Source organism: Etheostoma spectabile, unplaced genomic scaffold (genome assembly GCF_008692095.1).
Source record: "Etheostoma spectabile isolate EspeVRDwgs_2016 unplaced genomic scaffold, UIUC_Espe_1.0 scaffold00000170, whole genome shotgun sequence".
In the NCBI taxonomy this organism is placed as follows: Eukaryota; Metazoa; Chordata; class Actinopteri; order Perciformes; family Percidae; genus Etheostoma; species Etheostoma spectabile.
In genome coordinates this window covers 13,452-33,458 of record NW_022602564.1, presented here as the reverse complement: position 1 = coordinate 33,458, position 20,007 = coordinate 13,452, and the positions used below count along the sequence as shown (strand labels likewise).

The window sequence follows — 20,007 nt, the reverse complement described above, 5'->3', positions numbered from 1 at the left end:
TGCTGACGGATTACAGAGAGGACTGGGCATACAATTTGAAAATCAGGGGGGTTTTATCCCAATTACCCTTAACCCCTCCTCAAAGTTTGGACTTCCAGTTCTCAGGACACAGAGCACTTGGTGTCAAATGTCATTGCACACTGATTGTAGGGTGACAACATGGATCGGAATAGCAACAGAACATCTATAAAGGTCGTGGACAGACCCGAGCCCAGGCAGAGGCAGCACAAAGAGAGAGAAAGAGAGAGCCAGGAGATACAGCCAGCTGGAGCATCACTGTCCCCTTAAACAAACAGCCTCATCACAGACACAACACAGACCTTAAGACCGATCAATAACCCAGTGGAGGTGATAAATCCAAGACAGATCTTCCTACAGCAGAGACGATGCCAGTCAATACCGTCCTGGAGAAGAGTAACGGTGTGGTGGTGGGAGCTGAGCTGACCTGCAGCCTTCGGGAGGAGAACAAGGCTCACAGGGAGAGCTACAGCGCTGACTGGCATAGTGTCAGTCTCAAGACTCAACCTCAGGACAGGTGAGAGCTCACATGCCAAACAACACATTCTGCATGTCCCCTTAGGGGAAAGGTTTCTATTTCTACCAATAACATTCTGGCTGTGATTTAAAATCTCCCTTACCATCATCAGAATTGGATTGAGGTCTATTTGACAATTCTTGGTAGAACTGTTGTCATATTAGAGGGCAGTAATACTCTAATCAAGTAGATAAATCACAGTGATTGATCCACGGTTTCTGACTTCCACTTTTCTCTAATGCCGCAGGCAGACAATGAACATGAATGACGACTCTCGTAGGGAAACTCTTTCCCGTCAGTGGCAAGCCCGTCCGCTGAAACAAATCTGCCCCTCTGGTGTCTTCAGAGTGGGCACTGTGGAAAGAGGGTGAGGGAGCACCAGCTGCTGCCAAAGAGAAAAACTCTCCCCTTGCCGATCTTCACCCCCGCAGAGTTGGGTGTCAGGCTTGGACGTGGAGCCCCACACACCGAGGAGGACCTGCATACCTTCCCCACCCCAGACGGAGTCTGTCCTAGCAAGAGGACCGTGGACGAGATCACAAGAGACCTCCCCCAGTCAAGCCAACCCTCATGGAGTTTTTCAAAGCACCCAGAGACCTGGGTCGCTCCATGTCTCAAGAGGCCCAGAGAGGGTGAAAAACAAAAAGAGAAAGAAGAGTTGTTAGGAAGGGACAGGATGGGTGACAATTGGGAAGGAGTATGCATTGAACTATGTGTGTCAGGAAAGAGCATGACAAGATATATATATATATATATATATATATATATATATATATATGTATATATACAGTATATATCTCTAGTGACAGTCATCCAAAACTGTAAATGTTTAGCACATTGTTGTTGGCATTTGGTGATGAATGGTTCTAGAAATAGCATTGTGATGAAGAGGCAGGGTGTGTGTTCTCAGCTGTGCCATGGGCTGATCCCTGCCTGTGCTGGCCAGCTGGCCTCAACATATCACCGATCTCTCAGTGGAATCACTGCAACCCAGCTATTCCTTAACAATGCTACATACAACATTTTGATGCCTTTATTTTGCATTGAAATGTGCAAATATCATTGTAAAGTACATCAAAGTGTTCTTGGAGATCAGATTAATAGATCGTGCGTGTAATAGGTGGTGAGGGGGTGCAATGACACAGAAAGTGACGGATGGAAAATGATATGCATAAGGAAAGAGGGATAGTCAGAGGTGAAGAGGAGGAGTGAGGGGGCTGGGTATGTAACTTCCATACCTCTACAAGCCCTTGACAATATCTGTAGAGAGTATAGAATTCTCCGGTGTGATCACACACTACAGCTGTGTGAAATGATTAGGTGTCTAATTAGGAGGACTTAGAAAAACTAATAACACACTGTATACTAAGTGATCTGTCTTGTTAGTTGATATGTGGACAGATACTGTATTAGTTAAGAACGCCTATTCTTCTGAATGAATTTTTAATGTGTGCAATCATGTCTAAATATTTTTCCTAGATATTTATATTTTTACTAATAAAAGCTGAGCTGCTCTTCACTTCTCATTGTGTTTTCTTTTAAATGGAAAATGAACATATTCTCATTACATTTAATGGTGAATGGAAAAGGCTTTGTCGCATGGTAAGGGTAAATAAGTTTAAAAGCTGAGTGAGTGTGGACATGTTGGCTCAGTTGGTAGAGCAGGTGCACATAGAGGTTTACTACTCAATGCTCGGTTTGGCTTCGACCTATGGCCCTTTGCTGCATGTCGTTCCCACTCTCTCTCCCCTTTCATGTCTTTCAGCTGTCCTATGAAAATAAAGGACTAAAATCCCCCCCAAAAAATTAAAATGAAGCTGAGTGACAAGTAATCCCAGCTTCATTTTACCTGGTTCCTGACCAGGCAGTGAGAGCTGAGCTAGGCTGCAAGGACAGCGTTATAACTCTAATAACACTATCTTGCAGCTTTAGGCAGTTTCATCACTGTATAAAGTCTAATAGATTGGAATAGAGTTCATTGATACCTGGGGACATTGGGTTGTGAACAAAATAAAATGGGATAAGTATAATTACAGCAAAAAGGGGTTATAACCTAAACAACGATCCAATGTGGTGATAAATCCAAACATGAATGAAAATAGAAATAATGTGAATAAGCAGTAAAACATACAGAAACTATAAAAACATTGAAAGGAACAGACTAATATGGAAATGCATTTCTGGAGGCAACATTATGCCAGACATGCTGAAATAAATAGCTGTGTATCTGTCACCCATAATTTGGACACATATATACTGTGACAGTGTCCTCCACCCTCTGAACAATCCCACTTCACCACTTTACATCCTTTATTCATCTCTTATGTTCCACCACCTGTTTGTTTCCAACACAGAGTGCACTGTTCCTCTGTTGGTGCGTGGAGCTTTATTGGATGCACTTCACCCCCTCAATTCATCTACTCTCTAAATGTACAATGATATGCTCAATCTAATTTATCAATTATTTACTTCTGCCATTTGCTGCCCTTATCTAATCTCATTTCTCTTCTGAAAATATTTGTCTCTTTAACCCCTTCTGACTTACTGTCCCCATCTCTCTATCACGTCACTTTCACTTGTGTCTGTTGGGCAGTGTGTGGTGATTTGATATTAATAGCTGGGTAAACATTGGCATTACCCTGGAGACAGTGTAGAGACAGCCGTATTGGCGCATCCTTCCCATTTGAGCTCTTAATCCTAGTCTTTTATCAGAGATTTGGTTGTGCTGCCTTCCCCCCCTATCTTTAAAATTACCCACCCACACTGCTGATAAAACCCCGTGCTCCCCACCCTGCACTGTCACAGTACAATCCACTTTTCAAACTCCAAATGAACCTCCGAAGCCTGAAACTATTTTCATTCGATGCCAAGAAATGTGTGAATTGAGATGCTGTGTGTTGTCACAGACAAATCTCGTAAATTGACTTAGAAAATTCTTTCCTATGCCTCAGCTGTCTCAGATAAATGATGCTGGTTGTATTATTCCATTTGGCAAAGTTGACCTAACTGCTACTGCAAGCAAGTTAATGCAACCCTGAAGAACTGACTCACACTGTACATGAACTCAACTTTACCTGAGTTTAAACGAGAAAACATATCTGTTTTTCTTATTTAAACATATCAAAATGATTCAATTTGATGTACTTTAATTGATGTTCTTTCTTCTATTGTCACCTAGGGATGACGTAGGGCTTGAGTAGTGGCTCCTCCTAAGTACTCATCAGTGTATTTAAAGAAAAGGTCACATATTGTTTCACAGCAATCAATTGTATGTGTTGTCACCAGTCTATGATTGTCACACTCTTGGTATGTCATTCAGGTGTATGTAATGGCCTACATCAGTCACTGTGAACGCTTGTCAATACAAGTATAAATCTTGCTTGTGGTCTATTTGCCATCCCACTTAACATCCATTGCTGCTCCCTATTGGATAATTTCGGCAATACAGGGTGAAAAAATTCAAGATTGTTTTTTACCCATACAACCCATACAAAAAGCATAATTGGATTGTGAATAGTAATCTTTTTCTCTGCTTCTGCCTCCGCAGCACTGCTGTTCTCTATGAAAAAAATAAATAAACATCACACACATCTGAAGCATCTTTTAAACTCATCTTTTCAGTCATTCATATTCAACAGCACCAGAATCCCTAGCAGCATCCCAAATCAGTACCCTTCTCATCACGATTGATGTGAAGTCTGCTGTTGGCACCTCTCTTGTCACCCTGCTTCGAAGGGCCCTTTGACATCACGGGAGCAGACCGTGTTAACTGGCTATTGCTGGGTGTTGCTGTGCGGATGTTCATAGCTGCTGCAGGCGTAACGTCGGCTCCTACAGTCCCAGGAGGAGCAGGCCTGATCACACAAAACAAAAAACATAAAACAGTGTTACATCTCCTGAATGTTTTTATTGTACTTAGTATAATGGACAATGATAACATGCCCAAAGCCCTATGATCAATGATATACAGTAAGTAATAGTTTGTCCTTTCATAAACAGATTTGATAAATGGGTGGCAGATGTAGGCTATTCTGGAGATTCTGGAGGGGAACAAGCTGAAAGAGAATAGAAAATTAAATTATTCTCTCAACTTAAGATATGGCAAGACTAATAGACCATCTCTAAAAGTGGACCTTCTACCTGAAACAATTATCCTGGAAGTTCATCTGATGTAAAATGTACATAGAAATGTTATTAAACTACTGTATCTGTATCAGGTTTTGCTTATTCTTTGCACTTTAGGCTATTAAGATGATCAAATCTAAAACATAACACACCAATTCACTTAAAGTAAGATCCTTACACATCTAGTAATGAACACCCAGTGTCTTCAAAGCATGTACGTTTGAGCCATTGTAGGATTGACTTTAATGGCAGAATATACAGGCTGAATCTACCTCACACCGTGTATTCTCTGTAGAGAACATGTCACTTCCTTTTTTAATCAAAACCTCAAAGACTTGCTCTGTCTGTCAAAATTACATTCTGGTGTCTGCTATAAAAAAATGTCTCAGCCTATTATTATACAGTATGGATTTGATACCAACACATTAATAGTTGTCTTTGGCACAGGATATAAATCTGATTATTGTTCAGGATTAGCCTTTCTGTTTCAGAATGTGTATTTGACTTTTTTATTTATTCTTACAGTTATTCTCTGCACCACCAGTAGAGAAGAAATGTGATTTGGTGCAAAGCCCCACCTGTGGGTGTAGTGGTAGCCTACTGACTCTGAGTAATAATAAAATTCTGGGTTAATGCATGAAACATCCTAGGTTGCTAGTGCTGTGCATCTATTAATCATTGTTATACAGTTTAAGGTAATTGTTTTTTAAATGTGCTTGGCTACATCAACAGGTGGAACAGCTCATGTTAAGTGCCTTCAGCGTGGGAAAATGCGAGTGTCCGTGCCGCTGATTGCCTGTTGCCCCATGCAGTTTGAATGGCTATTTTCCAAGCACCGTTGTCGTCATTGGCTAGTAGTTGGGTTGGGAATTGTATCATTTAGTAATTTTGTAAAAATGTGGATTATTTTCTACAGAAAAAATGTCTAAAAAATTAGATCAAACACCTTGGGGCCCTGCAGGGTAAAGTTATTGTTGTCAACCAAATCACTGGTGAAAATACTTGACATGGAGTGCTTCTCCAGGAAGAATGGCTAACTGCTAATGTTAGGCTAGCTTGCCAGAGAATCTTTGCTGCCGGTGTGTGTAGTTTGGAGGGGATGGTACCTTGTCAAGACCAGGTTTTTTCATTCAGGATCTCAACATCATTCTGAGAGGATTACCAACCTAGAAAGCAGCAGGACACATATAACAGAAAGGTGATGAGAACAGGTATGTGCTCACCTAGGCTTAATGGGAAATAGCCTCTTAACTTATGTCAAATGCATAAATTGTGTAACTTTCTGGTTTTGCATCTGTCCAACTTAGATGTTGCCCATGCAATTTTCCCTCCTAAAACACCACTGGACACCAGTAATCTATCTATCTATCTATCTATCTATCTATCTATCTATCTATCTATCTATCTATCTATCTAATGAGTTGCCACATGAAATGTAATAGACATGCAGGTGTTCTGTCTCTGTGTGGAGGAGAGGAGGGGGGTTTGATGGGGTCTTGGTTGACCAGTGTGGCCTGAGGCCGGAACCATGCAGGGTAGGACATGCAAGGCGTAGACTGGTAAAAGTGGTGGCACATCTCTGGGTCAGCCTTGTTCTCTTGAATTATAACCAGATCTCTGGGAGCCAGACGTAGACAAGAAGAAAAACAGCTCAGCTTTATTTTTGAGTGAAAACTCTACTAAGTTGTCTAAGGTAGACTAAGACCTGGATCATGTTCGTAGCTTACCAGTTTAATTCAGCAAATATGAGTTATACACTCATGCATTTTATTATTACACCCAGACAGCCCTGTAACTTATTGTTAATGTCTTAAAACATGGTTTCACATTTGAATTTCAAGACATCAATGGTGCACTGGAAGGAAACTTTGGGACGCTGAAATAAAGCCATAGATTGTCTGTACATCTGTGAGTGGAAGAATTAGATTTTGTGTTAAACCTAAGTAGAATTCAATGAACTTGTTCTTACATTTTATTATATCAAGATAAAGGTGATACACTCAGTTTCACATTACAAGTCATGACCGATGTTATTCTCCGTTTCATTTTTTATTCCACTTTATAAGTCAAACCCCTACGTTGTTTTACTCTGATCTTTGCCGACATGGTCATGTTATTCATGATAACCTGGTGCATCTGGGCATTCTGGATCATCATCAGCTCTACAAGGTATGCGTATTGAAAATATTACACACACACACACACACACACACGCACACACACACACACACACACACACACACACACACACACACACACACACACATACACACAGCACAATCATCTGACGGTCCTCCAAATGTCTCATCTATTGAATGAGCCTGCTATCTTGTCCTCTTCCCTCGTGTCGACCAGGTCATTAATCCACATTGTGTCAAACTGAGGTGGTGAATGTGAGTTTTCTCTTTGTCATTCAATATTTGTTTGGCAATGACTCACCTTGCAAATTATTTTACAAATGCACTTTCTGACCAAGATTCTGAAAAGTATAGAAGTTATCATTATTCCGCTGTCACTTGAAAGCTTGTTTCATTATGTGTCTGTGTACGTTTTAATAAATATTTGTCACCCTGATAAATTATTAAATGGTTTCCAGCCAATGTGAATTTTATCTCTGGGCACAAGTTGTCTATTAGCTCCGTGATGCAACATTCAGTAACTCAACAAACTTGTGTGATTTTTCTGAAGTAAAACTATTTACTATTAATAGTAAAATTAGACATACAGCACACTACAAGTCCTGCAATCAAATTTTTACTTCAAGTTAAAAGAGAAGCATCATCGGTACAATGTACTTCAATTGACCTAATCTGTTCAAGGTGGAGCTTTCAACTCTGATATGATGCTGGATAGTTTTACTATAATTTAAGTGGGATATGTTGTGAGTAAAATCAAAATCTGCAACATAAGATTTCTCTGTCAGGTAAATGTAGTAATGTTTTTCTATGAAGTAGATATACACAGTAAGTCACTGTAGTTTACTGTTGGGTTGCATACTCTGTAAGTTACAGTTCAATGGTTCTGGAAAAAGCTCCAAGCAACTACAATGGACTAGAGTTCAAGCAATATGCTCGTTTTAAATGAACATTGCAGTAGTATTAATAAATTCAGAAGGGTGGCAGCTAATTGGTAATTGATTAATGTTAAAGGTAGAATAGAAATGATTGTAGCAGCCATCAAGTCCAAGTGTGTTTGTAATAAAGAAGAATGCACCATTTCTATTACTTAAGACCTTGCAGATTAATACTTAACACCCAAGAGAAATTTGGTGATTGGTAAGGGCATTTTTAGTGTACACAAGTTTAATCTGAACATGTAAAAAAATCTCAATTCCACTTTCCCAATCACTGAAAGTTCGAGAAGAGACATGTGCAATCTGGTAACAGATCATCAAAATACTCGATTTTTGTGTTGTGACATTCTTCAAACTTTTAACAAATTTCTAGCATCTGCTCTGAAATGCAAAGCTGCTTCATGCATGTGCCGAGCCACAAATTTGGCTTTAAATGAATGGAGTTTACGTTATAGCACAAGATTGTTTTACAACCAGAGTTTTCTCCAAGTGTAACAGAAGATGGGTTTAGGCACCCATTATACTTGTTATAACCCAAAATCCATATTTTAAGCTTTGAATCCCTAAACTAAATGCCACTTACAAAACTTTATTTTAAATAATTGAATTATCCCTTTAAAAGTTGTAAACCAGGCTGACTAGGACCTGCTGCAGCACTTGGATATGAATTTAACACACACTCTCACATACAAACTCCTGCACACATGTTTTATGTAATTGTCCAAGCTCAAGAGTAGACCATAAATAATAAAGCTGAGTGCTTGCTACCAAGCTGGTAATGTGACGGATAAGCAAGAACAGCAGTGAGTGTGAAATCCTGAGACTTAGTTTGTGTGTGATGACAGTCCCTCCTTGACATGACCACCAGGTTTAATAGAAGGAGCAGAGCCTGGAGGCACCATGGTCGCTGGGAGCTGCTGCAAGATAGTGGTGGGCTGTTGAGGAGCCTGGGAAGGAGAGATGGGACTGTAATGAGGCTCTCTGCCTGGAGGCACAGAGTCTGAGAATAAACTATATTATATATAACCTCTATACTTGCATGGGGTGAAGCTCTACTCCACAATAAGGAAAACGAACAAAGAACATGCTTCCTATTTGCAAATAATATTAAAAACATCACTTCTTGTAATACTAGAAACAATTGTATTATGACATGAAGTTCACTGATGTGTTTTGGGTTTGAGCTAAACAGAGAGCAGCAGGTTAGTTGTTGCTAAGATAATGAGCTTTAGCTGACAGCCTAATAGCCTCATAGAACAGAATGAGTTAAAAATAATGCACACTTACAGGAAATGTATGAAAATTATCATATGGCTCAAAGTGTGGATAAATATGTTCTGTCCATGCCATATGTAAGAGCTTCAGCTGATATTATGCTCAGTATGTAATTATAACCTGTTTGCTGAGATGCAGAGGCACACAGTAGCGGGTTGCCAAGGTGTCAAAACACAAGCAACGGTCTGCATATGCACACACACACACGCACAAACTCACTCCCTCACTCACTCACTCACACTACCTCCGACTGTGATCTACATTGACCTACAGCATGCAGTACAGGCTGTTTAATTAATCTCACTTCTGAAGCTTAAAGCAGAGCAGCTGGTAACTCAAAGATCCAAAACTATTGTCTATAAAAGGATCCACCCACTAAGGACTTCTGTTTTTAATGTTTTACTGTTTTTCAACCGTGAATCACAGTGGATGTAATTAGCTTTTTTAATACACTAATCAAACGAGAGAGAGAAAAATATCTTGGGTAGGTGTTCTAGATACTAATAGTCTGCAATGAGGTAATGTGTGAGTCATCAAGTAATCAACAAACTATTGAAAAGTAATAATAATTATGATGCTAATTAGAAGTACTTTTATTCTAATTAGAGATTTTTGTGAGTGATTTTTAATCTACATGCTGGCATTTCTAAGTATAGCCTTTTTATTTTCCATGCATTAAAATATTGTGTGCAACTGGGACACTGAGGCATCTTCATATTGCTTTGCATTTAGGTTAAACTTTAAAATTCTATAAAGGAGACGTTTTCTATCTTTCTATCTAAGTATGCGAACACAGACAGCGAGGGTGTTGCGCACATTATGGCATGTGGTTTAGTTACATGATAAAATATGTGTATGCTGCGTGTTGGAGCTATTCAGTATTTTGTTATTGTTGGAACTATTCATTGTTATATTTAATAGTTAAAGATTTATTTATTTAATTTCAGTTTTGCTTGAATCATACAGCTACATAAATTTGTTTATGATTAGTATTTTATTTGGGTTATCTGTTAGTGCTTTTGTTTTGAAGGTACCAGGCAGCATTAGCCACCAGGTGTAGTCTACATACAGTACACAGGTGAACAGGTACTGTGTGGGCTGATGGTTTTTTACCAGAACATTGATCCTTTTTGTGAAACTTTTGTTTGCCAAGATATTGGATTAACAAACTTCACAGAATGCCATCCCTGCCTGGACAATGCACGGTTTTAAACGATGTAAAGTCAATTCACCACTACACTGCTCCAATATCGGCTCCAATATTGCAACAGGTGATAACATAGACTAAATCCTTAATCAACAGCCTAGAGATCAAACCTAGAGCCTAGCTTACCACAGATGGTGGAGGTAACCGGCTCCCACTAGCCTACTGCTCCCAGTTAGGTACAAATTAACGCCAACATGTTCCTATTTGCACGTTGTGATTTGTGTAAGCGTGTACACATAACAAGGTCACAGGAGACACGGCCATCTTCTAACTGTATACAAACTGGGAACTATATTCTCAGACGACAAACAATGCTACTAGACCGAGTGATTAGTGCAACACCTGAAAAGCACCATTGTTACTCTCTGCTACTCACCAAGGGGCTTCTTGTGTGCTTTGAGCAAATCACTCCGCCCAAGTAGCAGAAGTAGCAGTGCTTCGGCTTCTGAGAATATTGTTCCCACTTTGTGTGCTGTTAGAAGATGGCTGTGTCTCGTGTGACCTTGTTATTTGTACAGGCTGTGACTATACAAATCACAACATGTAAATAGGAACATGATGGCGTTATTTTGTCAATCATGGGGAAAATTAGGCTTGTTGGAAATGGTTTCCTCCAGCATCTGTGGTAAACTAGGCTAATGGTGGGTGCGCCTGACAGAGATACGACACGCATGTAGATGAGAAGAGTATGTATGAACTTATCTGAAGTTCCAATAAGTCGGCCATTTTCCTTAAATTTCACCGCCCTACTTACAATTTCTTATCAGGACAACAACAGTTAATATTAGATTTCTAGCACATAATTAGAGTAAGGTTTGTGAGAAGGAGATATAAGTTAATGTGGTCTATATATGCATGTTTGTATTTGCCAAAACAAGTTTTCCTTCTATTGACCCCCTCGTTACTAGTGTATAGTTAATGAATGCTTGATGACACAGCATACCATTAACATGCACTTTGTGTTGATTAATTTGTTTTGATGAAATACCCATGCTAGGTGATTAGGGTTGGGAATCTTTAGGATTTTAGTAGTTGAGTGTGATAAAGTTATTTTGAATAGACCCCCAGTCTTGCCACAGGTGATTTTCTGGTATTAATATTTAAAAATAACAATGGTGTGGCCACTGGTTTGTGTTTATGGTGTGCTTAGAAAGCTACCAACTATGTATAATAGACGGTTAGAGCCTAGGAACTTCACTATAGCACACAACACTAATTAGCACGCAGTTTACATTCACTGTACCAACCAGCCTTCCAACTCTCCTTCCCTCCTCAACACCCCCCCCCCCCCATTCGCTGTCAGTGGAAGGGGCCTCTACACCCCCACCGCATCTACAGCTCTGTAATTAAAACACTGTTATCTGGGTTGATCGTCTCTATTTTTAAAAGCCCCCCTGTCATTGAGTGGGTAAAGTGACACAATGGGAAGCATCAAGCAGTGAAAGAGGAGGAGAAGGGGGGAGATAGGAACAGCCGCAGCAGCAGGTGATGACCAACTCTGTGAGAGATGAGGAAACTAATTAACTGTTTTAGTGGCAGAGTGGCCTAAAGATAAATCTCATCTTGTTATCCAGTGCAGGCCATGCCCATTAACAGATGCTTTTTTACAAGTTCTTTACAAATACCACCACAGAAATGCAATCTACGTTTTGTGAATGTTAAAAAGTTCCACATAAAATCATCCCTGGACAAAAAAGTAATCAAGGCTGGGCAAAACTTCAATATCAGAGATGATCATCTTTCACCGGGATTATCTTGTGATGATATAATCATATGCTGTAATTTTGTAGAATTCTGGAAATTGTTGATGTATTTAATCAATGTGATGTTGGCGTGACGCTAACTTTAACTAAGTAATATACTGTTGGGTGGTTTAATCGAGACGTCATATTAAATTGATGTTTTTTATGTAAAATCCTAATCTGAAAGTTAATTTACCTACTTTCGCTACCCAATAAATGTGGTAGAAGTATAAAACTGCATGAAATTAAAATACTCAAGCAAAGTGCAAGTACCTCAAAAACGTGCTTAAGTGCAGTACTTGAATAAATGTAATGTGCTATATACCACCACTGCAATACTTTGACACATAACAACTGTATTTGTATAGCTCCTGTCATACATAAAATGCAGCTCAAAGTACTTCACAGTATGGCATTAAAAGCAACAAAACAAGAGAGAAAAGATAACATACACAAGATAAATAATTGTGTGAGAATAGATTAAAAGATAAGACAATAAAATAAGGCAGAGGTACAAAATTGGTAAAATTGTCAGTAGAAAAAAAGAAAAAAGAAAAAAAGAAAAAGTAGAAAAAGTTGAAAAAGTAGAAAAAGTAGATAAAAGTGAACTTCATTAACTAAATGCCAGCCTGAATAATTAGGTCTTCAGTTGATATATTGATTTAAACCATACCAGCCCCGAAATGAAGTAAGTAAGGAATGTTATGATATAAGCTCACTCTGAATATTGAGGTTATTATTAGTACATATCAGGAACCATATATGTGTATCACACATGTCAAATATGAATGAGACCCTGCAGCTTTTTGACGCTTAAACAGCCCCCATAGGGACTGGGCTGCTGAGGTATGATTTAATTACACACACATACTCACTCACACACACAAACACACACGGAAATGGCCATCTCCAGGGTTAAAGGGTTAGCTCATTGCATTAGTGATCATTTATTTATCATACCCAACGGTTGAAGATGGAAAACCTTGCATGAAGATGCCTAACAGCATTATCCATATTAGTTGGGTGTTCTGCTGTAGGCATTAAAAACTAGTGTCATGGCATCACTGTTGCTTATAACTTCTTCAAATGTAACGCTGGTGTCGGAGTTGTTGCAGTGACAGTAAGATGGCAGTTAAAGCTGTTATCATTAGTCCAATAGTCTGACTCACTTTCACCCCCCTTTGCCCCTCACCCCCTACGGCATCAGCTCAAGAACATGGCCATTACCTTTCCCCGTTCCTATGGCAACACCACCCTGCAGTCCTTACAGTATGTGTTGGTAGCAGTGTGTGTGTGTGTTCACAATCATTTGTTTGTGTGTGTGCACAGGCATAGATAATGTCAACGAAGAGAACAATCAATATTTTAAAGGTTTAATGTCGTCCCCTTTCTCTCGCCTCGTCTGTTTCTGATAAACTTTCACTGCTCACAGACTCAAGAAAGACACCATACAACTGTCTTCAATTGTCTAGTGGTGATATGTTGCAGTCCAGTGAATGTTTGTGGGTTTGTAATAAGTTTCCAGTTGTGTTGTAATTCTTTTTAAACGATCCCTGAGGCAAGTGATAATAAATAATAAATCTCTGAATTGGAACAACTGGACAGTCAGAAAGGCTCCATGCCTTCTCATCAGGGGCCGTACAATGTCACGCTGACCCTTTAAGGAAAACAGATGTTTGGAGCCATCTCAGTTGCAATGACATAATGACAACAAGGAGGAGATAAAAAAGAGATGATATCTAGCGACGACAACAGCATGAGAGTGACATTACACAGCTGAAATAGAGTAAAAGACAGGGCATAGAGCGTGGCTGTTCTGTCTTTGGCGATCCACTGGCTGGGATGTAGGATTGTGGTAGAAAGAGAGCCAAAAAAGCACTGTGAGATAAGGCTTTGAATATAGCTCCTCTCACTCCATCCTTTTTCTCTTCTCCCTAAGGAGGAGGGCTGACTGACAGACACCCCACCACCACCTCCTCCTTCCCTGGCTGTGGGCAAGCTTTGTATAGTGCCTACCACAAACCTGAGCCAATTAACACATCTCTATGCACACTCTGAGTTTATTAATACATAGTAAACTAGTTAGAAACAGACACCAATTATCTTGCTTTTGGCCATTTAAATGTAAGTGACTGGGGGAGGTGTGTCTGAGGCAGTGGGAAGGGTTTGTAATGATGCTGCAGAACAGCACACCAGTCTATGGTCGAAATCAATGGGATGAGACATCCACCATCCCCTTGAGAGTATGCAGCCTTTAGAGAAAAGCATATTAATGCTGTTTGACGGAATGAGCTCCCACTCTGTTGTGTGTTTGCTTTTTATTTATTGTGTGCTTGATTAGTCCCGTGGTGATCGTCTCCATCTAAGGCAGCCAAGCTGGTGTCATTGTGTCTCAACTCCCTCTCTCCAGTGCTCCTCTCTGAATGCTGACTTAATCACGCACAACCTGTGCCAAGCTCCCTTTTTCTGTTTTGATCTGACATCCCCAGTGCCAAGATGTCTCCTCGGTCTGACTGGGTCTCTGTGTGTATCCAGATGCAGCATTGACCTGGCCGTGATCCCTGATTAAATACAGAAACAGAGATGAAAGATGGTTTAGTGCAACGTATGCCTCGCCATTCCTCATGAGAATTAGATCAAACCTTACTGACGAAGGCCTGCACAGACAATGAGCCTTTGTGCTATCATGCTCCATCTGAAACTTTCCTTCGGGTTAGATAATTCAATTTAGAATAGAGTATGATTTCCTGAATTAAATCATAAACTATCTGTAACAGTGAGTCACACACTGATTTACCGTTCTGCCTCGTTTTCTCTCAATGCAGAAAAGCTGCAGAGCAGAATCAGACTGTACTGCAAAAGATCACACCACCACTGACTTTCTCTTAGTTTTTTTTAATTTGAGTGCAGACGTGTTACTTTTGAATAGGTTTAAGCTCACTAAACAAAATAGCACATGTGAGTTCTTGTTACATGAACCTATGAATGCAAAGTATTCAGTTGCAAGGGACATTTATTGTTTGTAACGGCACATGCAAAATGGAGCACCACCTTTTTAGATAAAAACCGCAACCTCCTTCAGATTACAGTTGCAATTAATATTGGGCTTTTTGAAAAGCACAGATAAAATAAGTGTCCACATCTATTAAGAATTTCATAAGAAGGAGGAAATTCATTACTTTTAAAAATAGAGCTTTTGTTGTTTTATTGTTGTCTGTTCTCACTGGCCAATTCATTGAATGTACCAGAACCACATTTCCACTTAATTTATTTCTAAACTCAACAAAAAAACAAGAAGGTGGCGGTGATGATACCCCAGTTATAACCATCTTGTTGTTACTTGTTATCTCTTACTTCATCCATTAATACATGGAAAACAACATGTTTGTTTGAATACAACTGCTAGTTCGTAGTTCATAGAAAATCTTGAGCGAACAGACAGATAAAAAGCATCAGGAGTGAAAAAGTCAGAGCTGCTGGAGTGAGATCACACTGACACACTGCCAGGCAAAGTCCAGGACCGGGCAGGTAAAAAAGCACAGTGACAAGTCACATTACCTTAAAAAACAGAAAAATGCCTTGGGGTTACAGTTGACAGCACGATATTCTTATGAAATCAACAAAAGTCACGTTGGTAAATTATGCTCGAATTATTCACACTGAGAGCAGCATACTGCAGAAACACATTGGTGAGTGTGAAATGATGTAGGTGTATAATTTTGTCGATGGTTTGAAACGCGTTAATTGAGTAAAGTGTTTATGTGTGTATGTAAGCGTTTTTTGCCAGCTTCATAGTGATCTGGGTAATGAAAAGAATGAGGCTATGTTGTTTGTTCATTTGCCTGCATATAATAGATTTATTTAAAATTGCATGAGTTTGAATGCAAGGACTGTTTGTTCCCTGCTGAATTGGATGCGGCACAATTTGCCTGGGGTGATGTGTAGGAAAGGTGTGTGTGTGTGTGTGTGTGTCTGTGTGTGTGTGTGTGTGTGTGTGTGTGTGTGTGTGTGTGTGTGTGTGTGTGTGTGTGTGTGTGTGTGTGTGTGTGTACCAAAGGGAGGGAGAGAAAAGAGTGTTTACTTCCACTCACCTGTGTAAGATGTAAAATACTGTTTCTGTTCCTCAACTTCATTGCATGTATTGTTATTTCTTCCTCCTTTGAATACAACACATCCCATTAGAATCATTGAATGGGGCTGAGAAAGGCCACTTCATTCTTGTAGGACCTGCATTGGCATGGAGAACAGATCTTTTGTGTATCCTGCACTCTAATCAAAAATACTGAGGGACTTAAAAATGACTTTCACACTGTGAGTTGACAAATCTGTATCCTGGACTGACATTCCTGGTAAAAAGGGAAGTACAAGAGACCTTCACAATAATATATACGAATATGCTAATGTCATTCAAAGACAAGCTTCTTGGAAGACCTATCTATATTACAATTCAGAGTGTTGAATGCCATTGCTGGTTTAATCACCATTATTTCTGTCATGATTTCATGGCCACTGCACAGTTCATTATTTTCCTTGCCGTCTCTGTTGTAAAAGGTCAGGGATGACGCTTAGTGACAAGCAAATGTACTTTGAAACTCACCAAACCTGCACAACTACAGACTGTTGATTGGGGTGAAGAGTTAACATGTTAACGTGTTGTTCCTGCACTGCCACTGGAACATTATCCCCAATGATATCCTCCTCATGCACTTATTATAATTAACTACATCTCAACCTTGTCAAGCAGTCCAACTTGTGGGCCCATAACGGTATATAACATATACCATGTTTATTGCAGATCACTTCATTTGTGAAGAGAAGCACCATAACAAGCACCATCCATGTGTCCACAATTTGTTGTGGAAACATGCTAACTCTTTAGCATATGCTCAGTGGTGGTGGGCGACTCACATTGCCTCCTAAAAAGTGAGAGAGAGAGAGAGAGAGAGAGAGAGAGAGAGAGAGAAAATAACTTTTAAGTGGATCGCAGGCAAGATGGTGAGTCATTTTAACTGACATTCAGCCAAGTCGAGAGAAAAGACTTTTGTGTAAGAAAATGACAAGACACCAAAGAATCAATTGTCAATTGCAACATTTAGTGCCAGTGCTAATAGTTGTGTGTTTGTTTTGTGCCGTATTAAGTGAGGGTGTTTTACATTTCAGCTTGTTAAAGACTAGATAGCCAAACTACTGTAGTCATGGAGTATGCTGGGTGCAATATTTCTATGCTTGCAGTCTTGCCGAAATGTCAGTGAGTGACGTATCCTATTGCAGCCATTTTCAGTCGATAAGTACTGTACATGGTTAGTGGTATTGGCTGCTACAAGTAGTTAAGAGTTGTCATGTTAATCAAACTATAGAGTTGTTATTTTTGTAAGTCATCTTACAACATTTTATAACTGTGTCCATCTCATCTATGCTTTTTCTGGGTGTTTTCCTGTTGCTCTTTTTCTGGTTTTGGCACAGAAAAATGACATTCCCATTCTGTTATTTCGACGTTCCTGCCTACAAAGCTCTGATGGACTCAGTGGTTTTTCCAACCTAGGAGCACAATTTGAATTAGTGCTGTTGGTTAATCGCGTTATTAACAGCGTTTACGCAAACCCATTTTAACGACGTCAATTTTTTGTCGTGAGATTAACGTTCTTTTTGGCCTGGCAAACTTTGTAGTTTTTTTTACATGCTGTTGCAACAACTAGTAACGTTAGAAAAACTTCAACACCACACCGGATCTAACGAGACCAGAAAAGAAACAACAGGCACAACGCACACAATTGTTTGGGCTTGCGAGCCGGCCAAAGAGTGGTAACGTAAAATTTTTGAGTGGATGGCGAGCGCGAGACGAAATGGATGCCAATAAGATTCTGAATGGAAAGTTTAGTTTTAAGTTTACTTTTTAAAATGTTATATGTAAAATTGAACACTACAGTAGACTATATGCCAATGTTGTTTTCAATAAAAGAACATTTTCACAAAGCAAGCAGATCCACTTTTCCATGTTGATAAGAGCATTAAAGTGAGAAAAAATAATGGGACAAAAAGAAATCAAGGGATATTTAGAATAGATAAAAATGTGTGATTAATGACGAGATAACTATGACATTAATGCGATTAATTGCAATTAAATATTTTAATCGTTTGACAGTATTAATTTGAAAAAAGATTTGTGCACACCAAAGAATCAATTGTCGGCTGTGGCTCAGTGGTAGAGCGGTTGCCTGCCAATTGGAAGGTTGGTGGTTCGATCCCTTGCCCTGCAGTCCCATGTCGAAGTGTCCTTGGGCAAGACACTGAACCCCGAGTTGCCCCTGGTGCTGCGCATCGGTGTGTGAATGTGTATGAGTGTTTATCTGATGAGCGTGAGGTGGCACCTTGTACGGCAGCCTCGGCCACAGTGTATGAATGTGAATGAATGTATCCTGTATGATGTAAAAGCGCTTTGAGTAGTCGTTAAGACTAGAAAGGCGCTATATAAATACAGCACATTTACATTGCACTAATTCTGAGGTCTGGAACAAGGCTAACTTCAGGCAGGGGTGCTGCTATAAACTTTTGAGCCACCTAACAAATGAAACAATAAACAAAACAATAAACATGTATAAACTCTGCAATGTCCCAGGGGCCCTCTGGATCATTCAGCGCCCCCTAACTGTACCCCCTGCTCACCCTGTGGGGGTTGCATTAAGGTAATGCCTGACTTGCATGAAACACTGCATACTTCTTTGTGTCCAACAAGTATTTACTGGTAAATGGTAACAACACCAAATTTTGGTTTCTTTTTCCTGACAATTACAGGCTTACAAAAGCAAATTTGAGGCTTACAAAGAACTATCATAAATTGTCTTAATAGCAGTTCTGTTCACCAAATGAATTTAATTTATTGAAGTAGATCATTTAGCCTGACACCTTAACCTCCTCTCTGTAAACAGTCACTTTATATGGTAGTGAAATCTGCCCTACTGTTTATACACATGCTTACAGTGTCCTTGCATTGATCTTTGTAAGTGCAAAAATAATGAACAGGTTGTAGTAGTAACCATGTCAACATATTTACATGCATAGTAAAAACACTTTATGCATACACATATGCAAAATTTGTTTTGTCTGAAATTGTTTGTAAAGTTCTCAGCTGTTAAAGTCTAATTATCTAATGAGTTTTATTAATTCATGTTGTTTTTATGAGAAACTTGTTGTTGAGTTAAGGCTTTGCTGGTCTGTTGCACATCACTGTCTGATGTGTGCATGGTGAATAGGCACATGTGTGGATGCATGGGTGTGTTTGTAAGGATTCATCTACCCCAGCTCTCCTAACAACTACTGAAATAATAATGAGAACTTTGGTTGCTTTCGAGTAGGGCACAAGAGACAAGAATGACCTGATGCAGATAGAAATGCAAAAGAAATAGAAGAGGAAATTGAACCAAAATGTTGAGATGGATACAATATTAACCTAATATCTGACACCTAAAATGACACTTTCTGTGAAATAGAAACAGTAAAAGGTTTGTTTTTGTTCTTGAGAAAGAAAAGAGATGTGTGCAATGTGCAGACACTCAACGGCACAAAGAATAATGATATCACACCTCAGGGATGTCGCGGCATGTCCTCTTTGTGTGAAATCCTTCTAACGCTGCATAACCTGCATAGGTTCGCTCACGGCTATATTAATTCACATTTATGCTCTCTTTTCAACATTGTCTGGTGGCACAAAAGAAGACCATGAGCTCTAGATTAAACTCTTAAGGTGCAGAGGTGACTGCCGCTAAGTTAAGTGGTCAGGGTGAGCCGGATGTTTCTTAATTGTTGGTCACTCTTCAGAGAGATCAGATTAAATGCCATGAAGCCAATATGAGCTCAGGCTGTCTACAAGATGGATAACTCAGCCTGGCCTCTCATCGCCTTTCTATATAAAGCTGCAATAAATGCCACGCTCCTTGTACTCAGTGCCTATGTATTAAGTGTGATGTGCCGTTTCCCCTTACTGCTTCAAATTTTGTCTTTATTTTCAGCTAGAACTAGTTAAAATATCCTCTTTGTGTAACTTCTTTAATAT

The 20,007-nt window shown here is 39.5% G+C and overlaps 1 protein-coding gene and 1 pseudogene across 1 annotated transcript; one reads left to right on the top strand and one right to left on the bottom strand.

Annotated features, from left to right (window-relative positions):
* The first annotated feature begins 204 nt into the window (after positions 1-204).
* LOC116674406 (telethonin-like) lies at positions 205-1,263 on the top strand (annotated as a pseudogene).
* Positions 1,264-3,922: 2,659 nt separating this feature from the next.
* On the bottom strand, positions 3,923-16,090 carry LOC116674405 (proline-rich protein 29). The gene is made up of 7 exons (XM_032506888.1): positions 16,049-16,090; positions 8,581-8,680; positions 6,755-6,831; positions 6,086-6,327; positions 4,345-4,389; positions 4,012-4,096; positions 3,923-3,958 (listed from the first exon to the last, which is right to left on the bottom strand). The coding sequence occupies exons 1-7, from the start codon at positions 16,088-16,090 to the stop codon at positions 3,923-3,925; spliced, it is 627 nt and encodes a 208-aa protein (XP_032362779.1).
* Between the last annotated feature and the right edge of the window lie 3,917 nt (positions 16,091-20,007).

What these genes read in the sequence shown, in the direction of transcription:
- LOC116674405 (XM_032506888.1), bottom strand. Translation starts at nt 16,090, where the DNA reads ATGAAGTTGAGGAACAGAAACAGTATTTTACATCTTACACAG. An exon ending in TGTCTATTACATTTCATGTG is followed by an intron (nt 4,390 to 6,085) that starts GCAACTCATTAG and finishes TTGTGTGATCAG; the next exon opens with GCCTGCTCCTCCTGGGACTG. An exon ending in GCCGACGTTACGCCTGCAGC is followed by an intron (nt 4,097 to 4,344) that starts AGCTATGAACAT and finishes TATTTTTTTCAT; the next exon opens with AGAGAACAGCAGTGCTGCGG.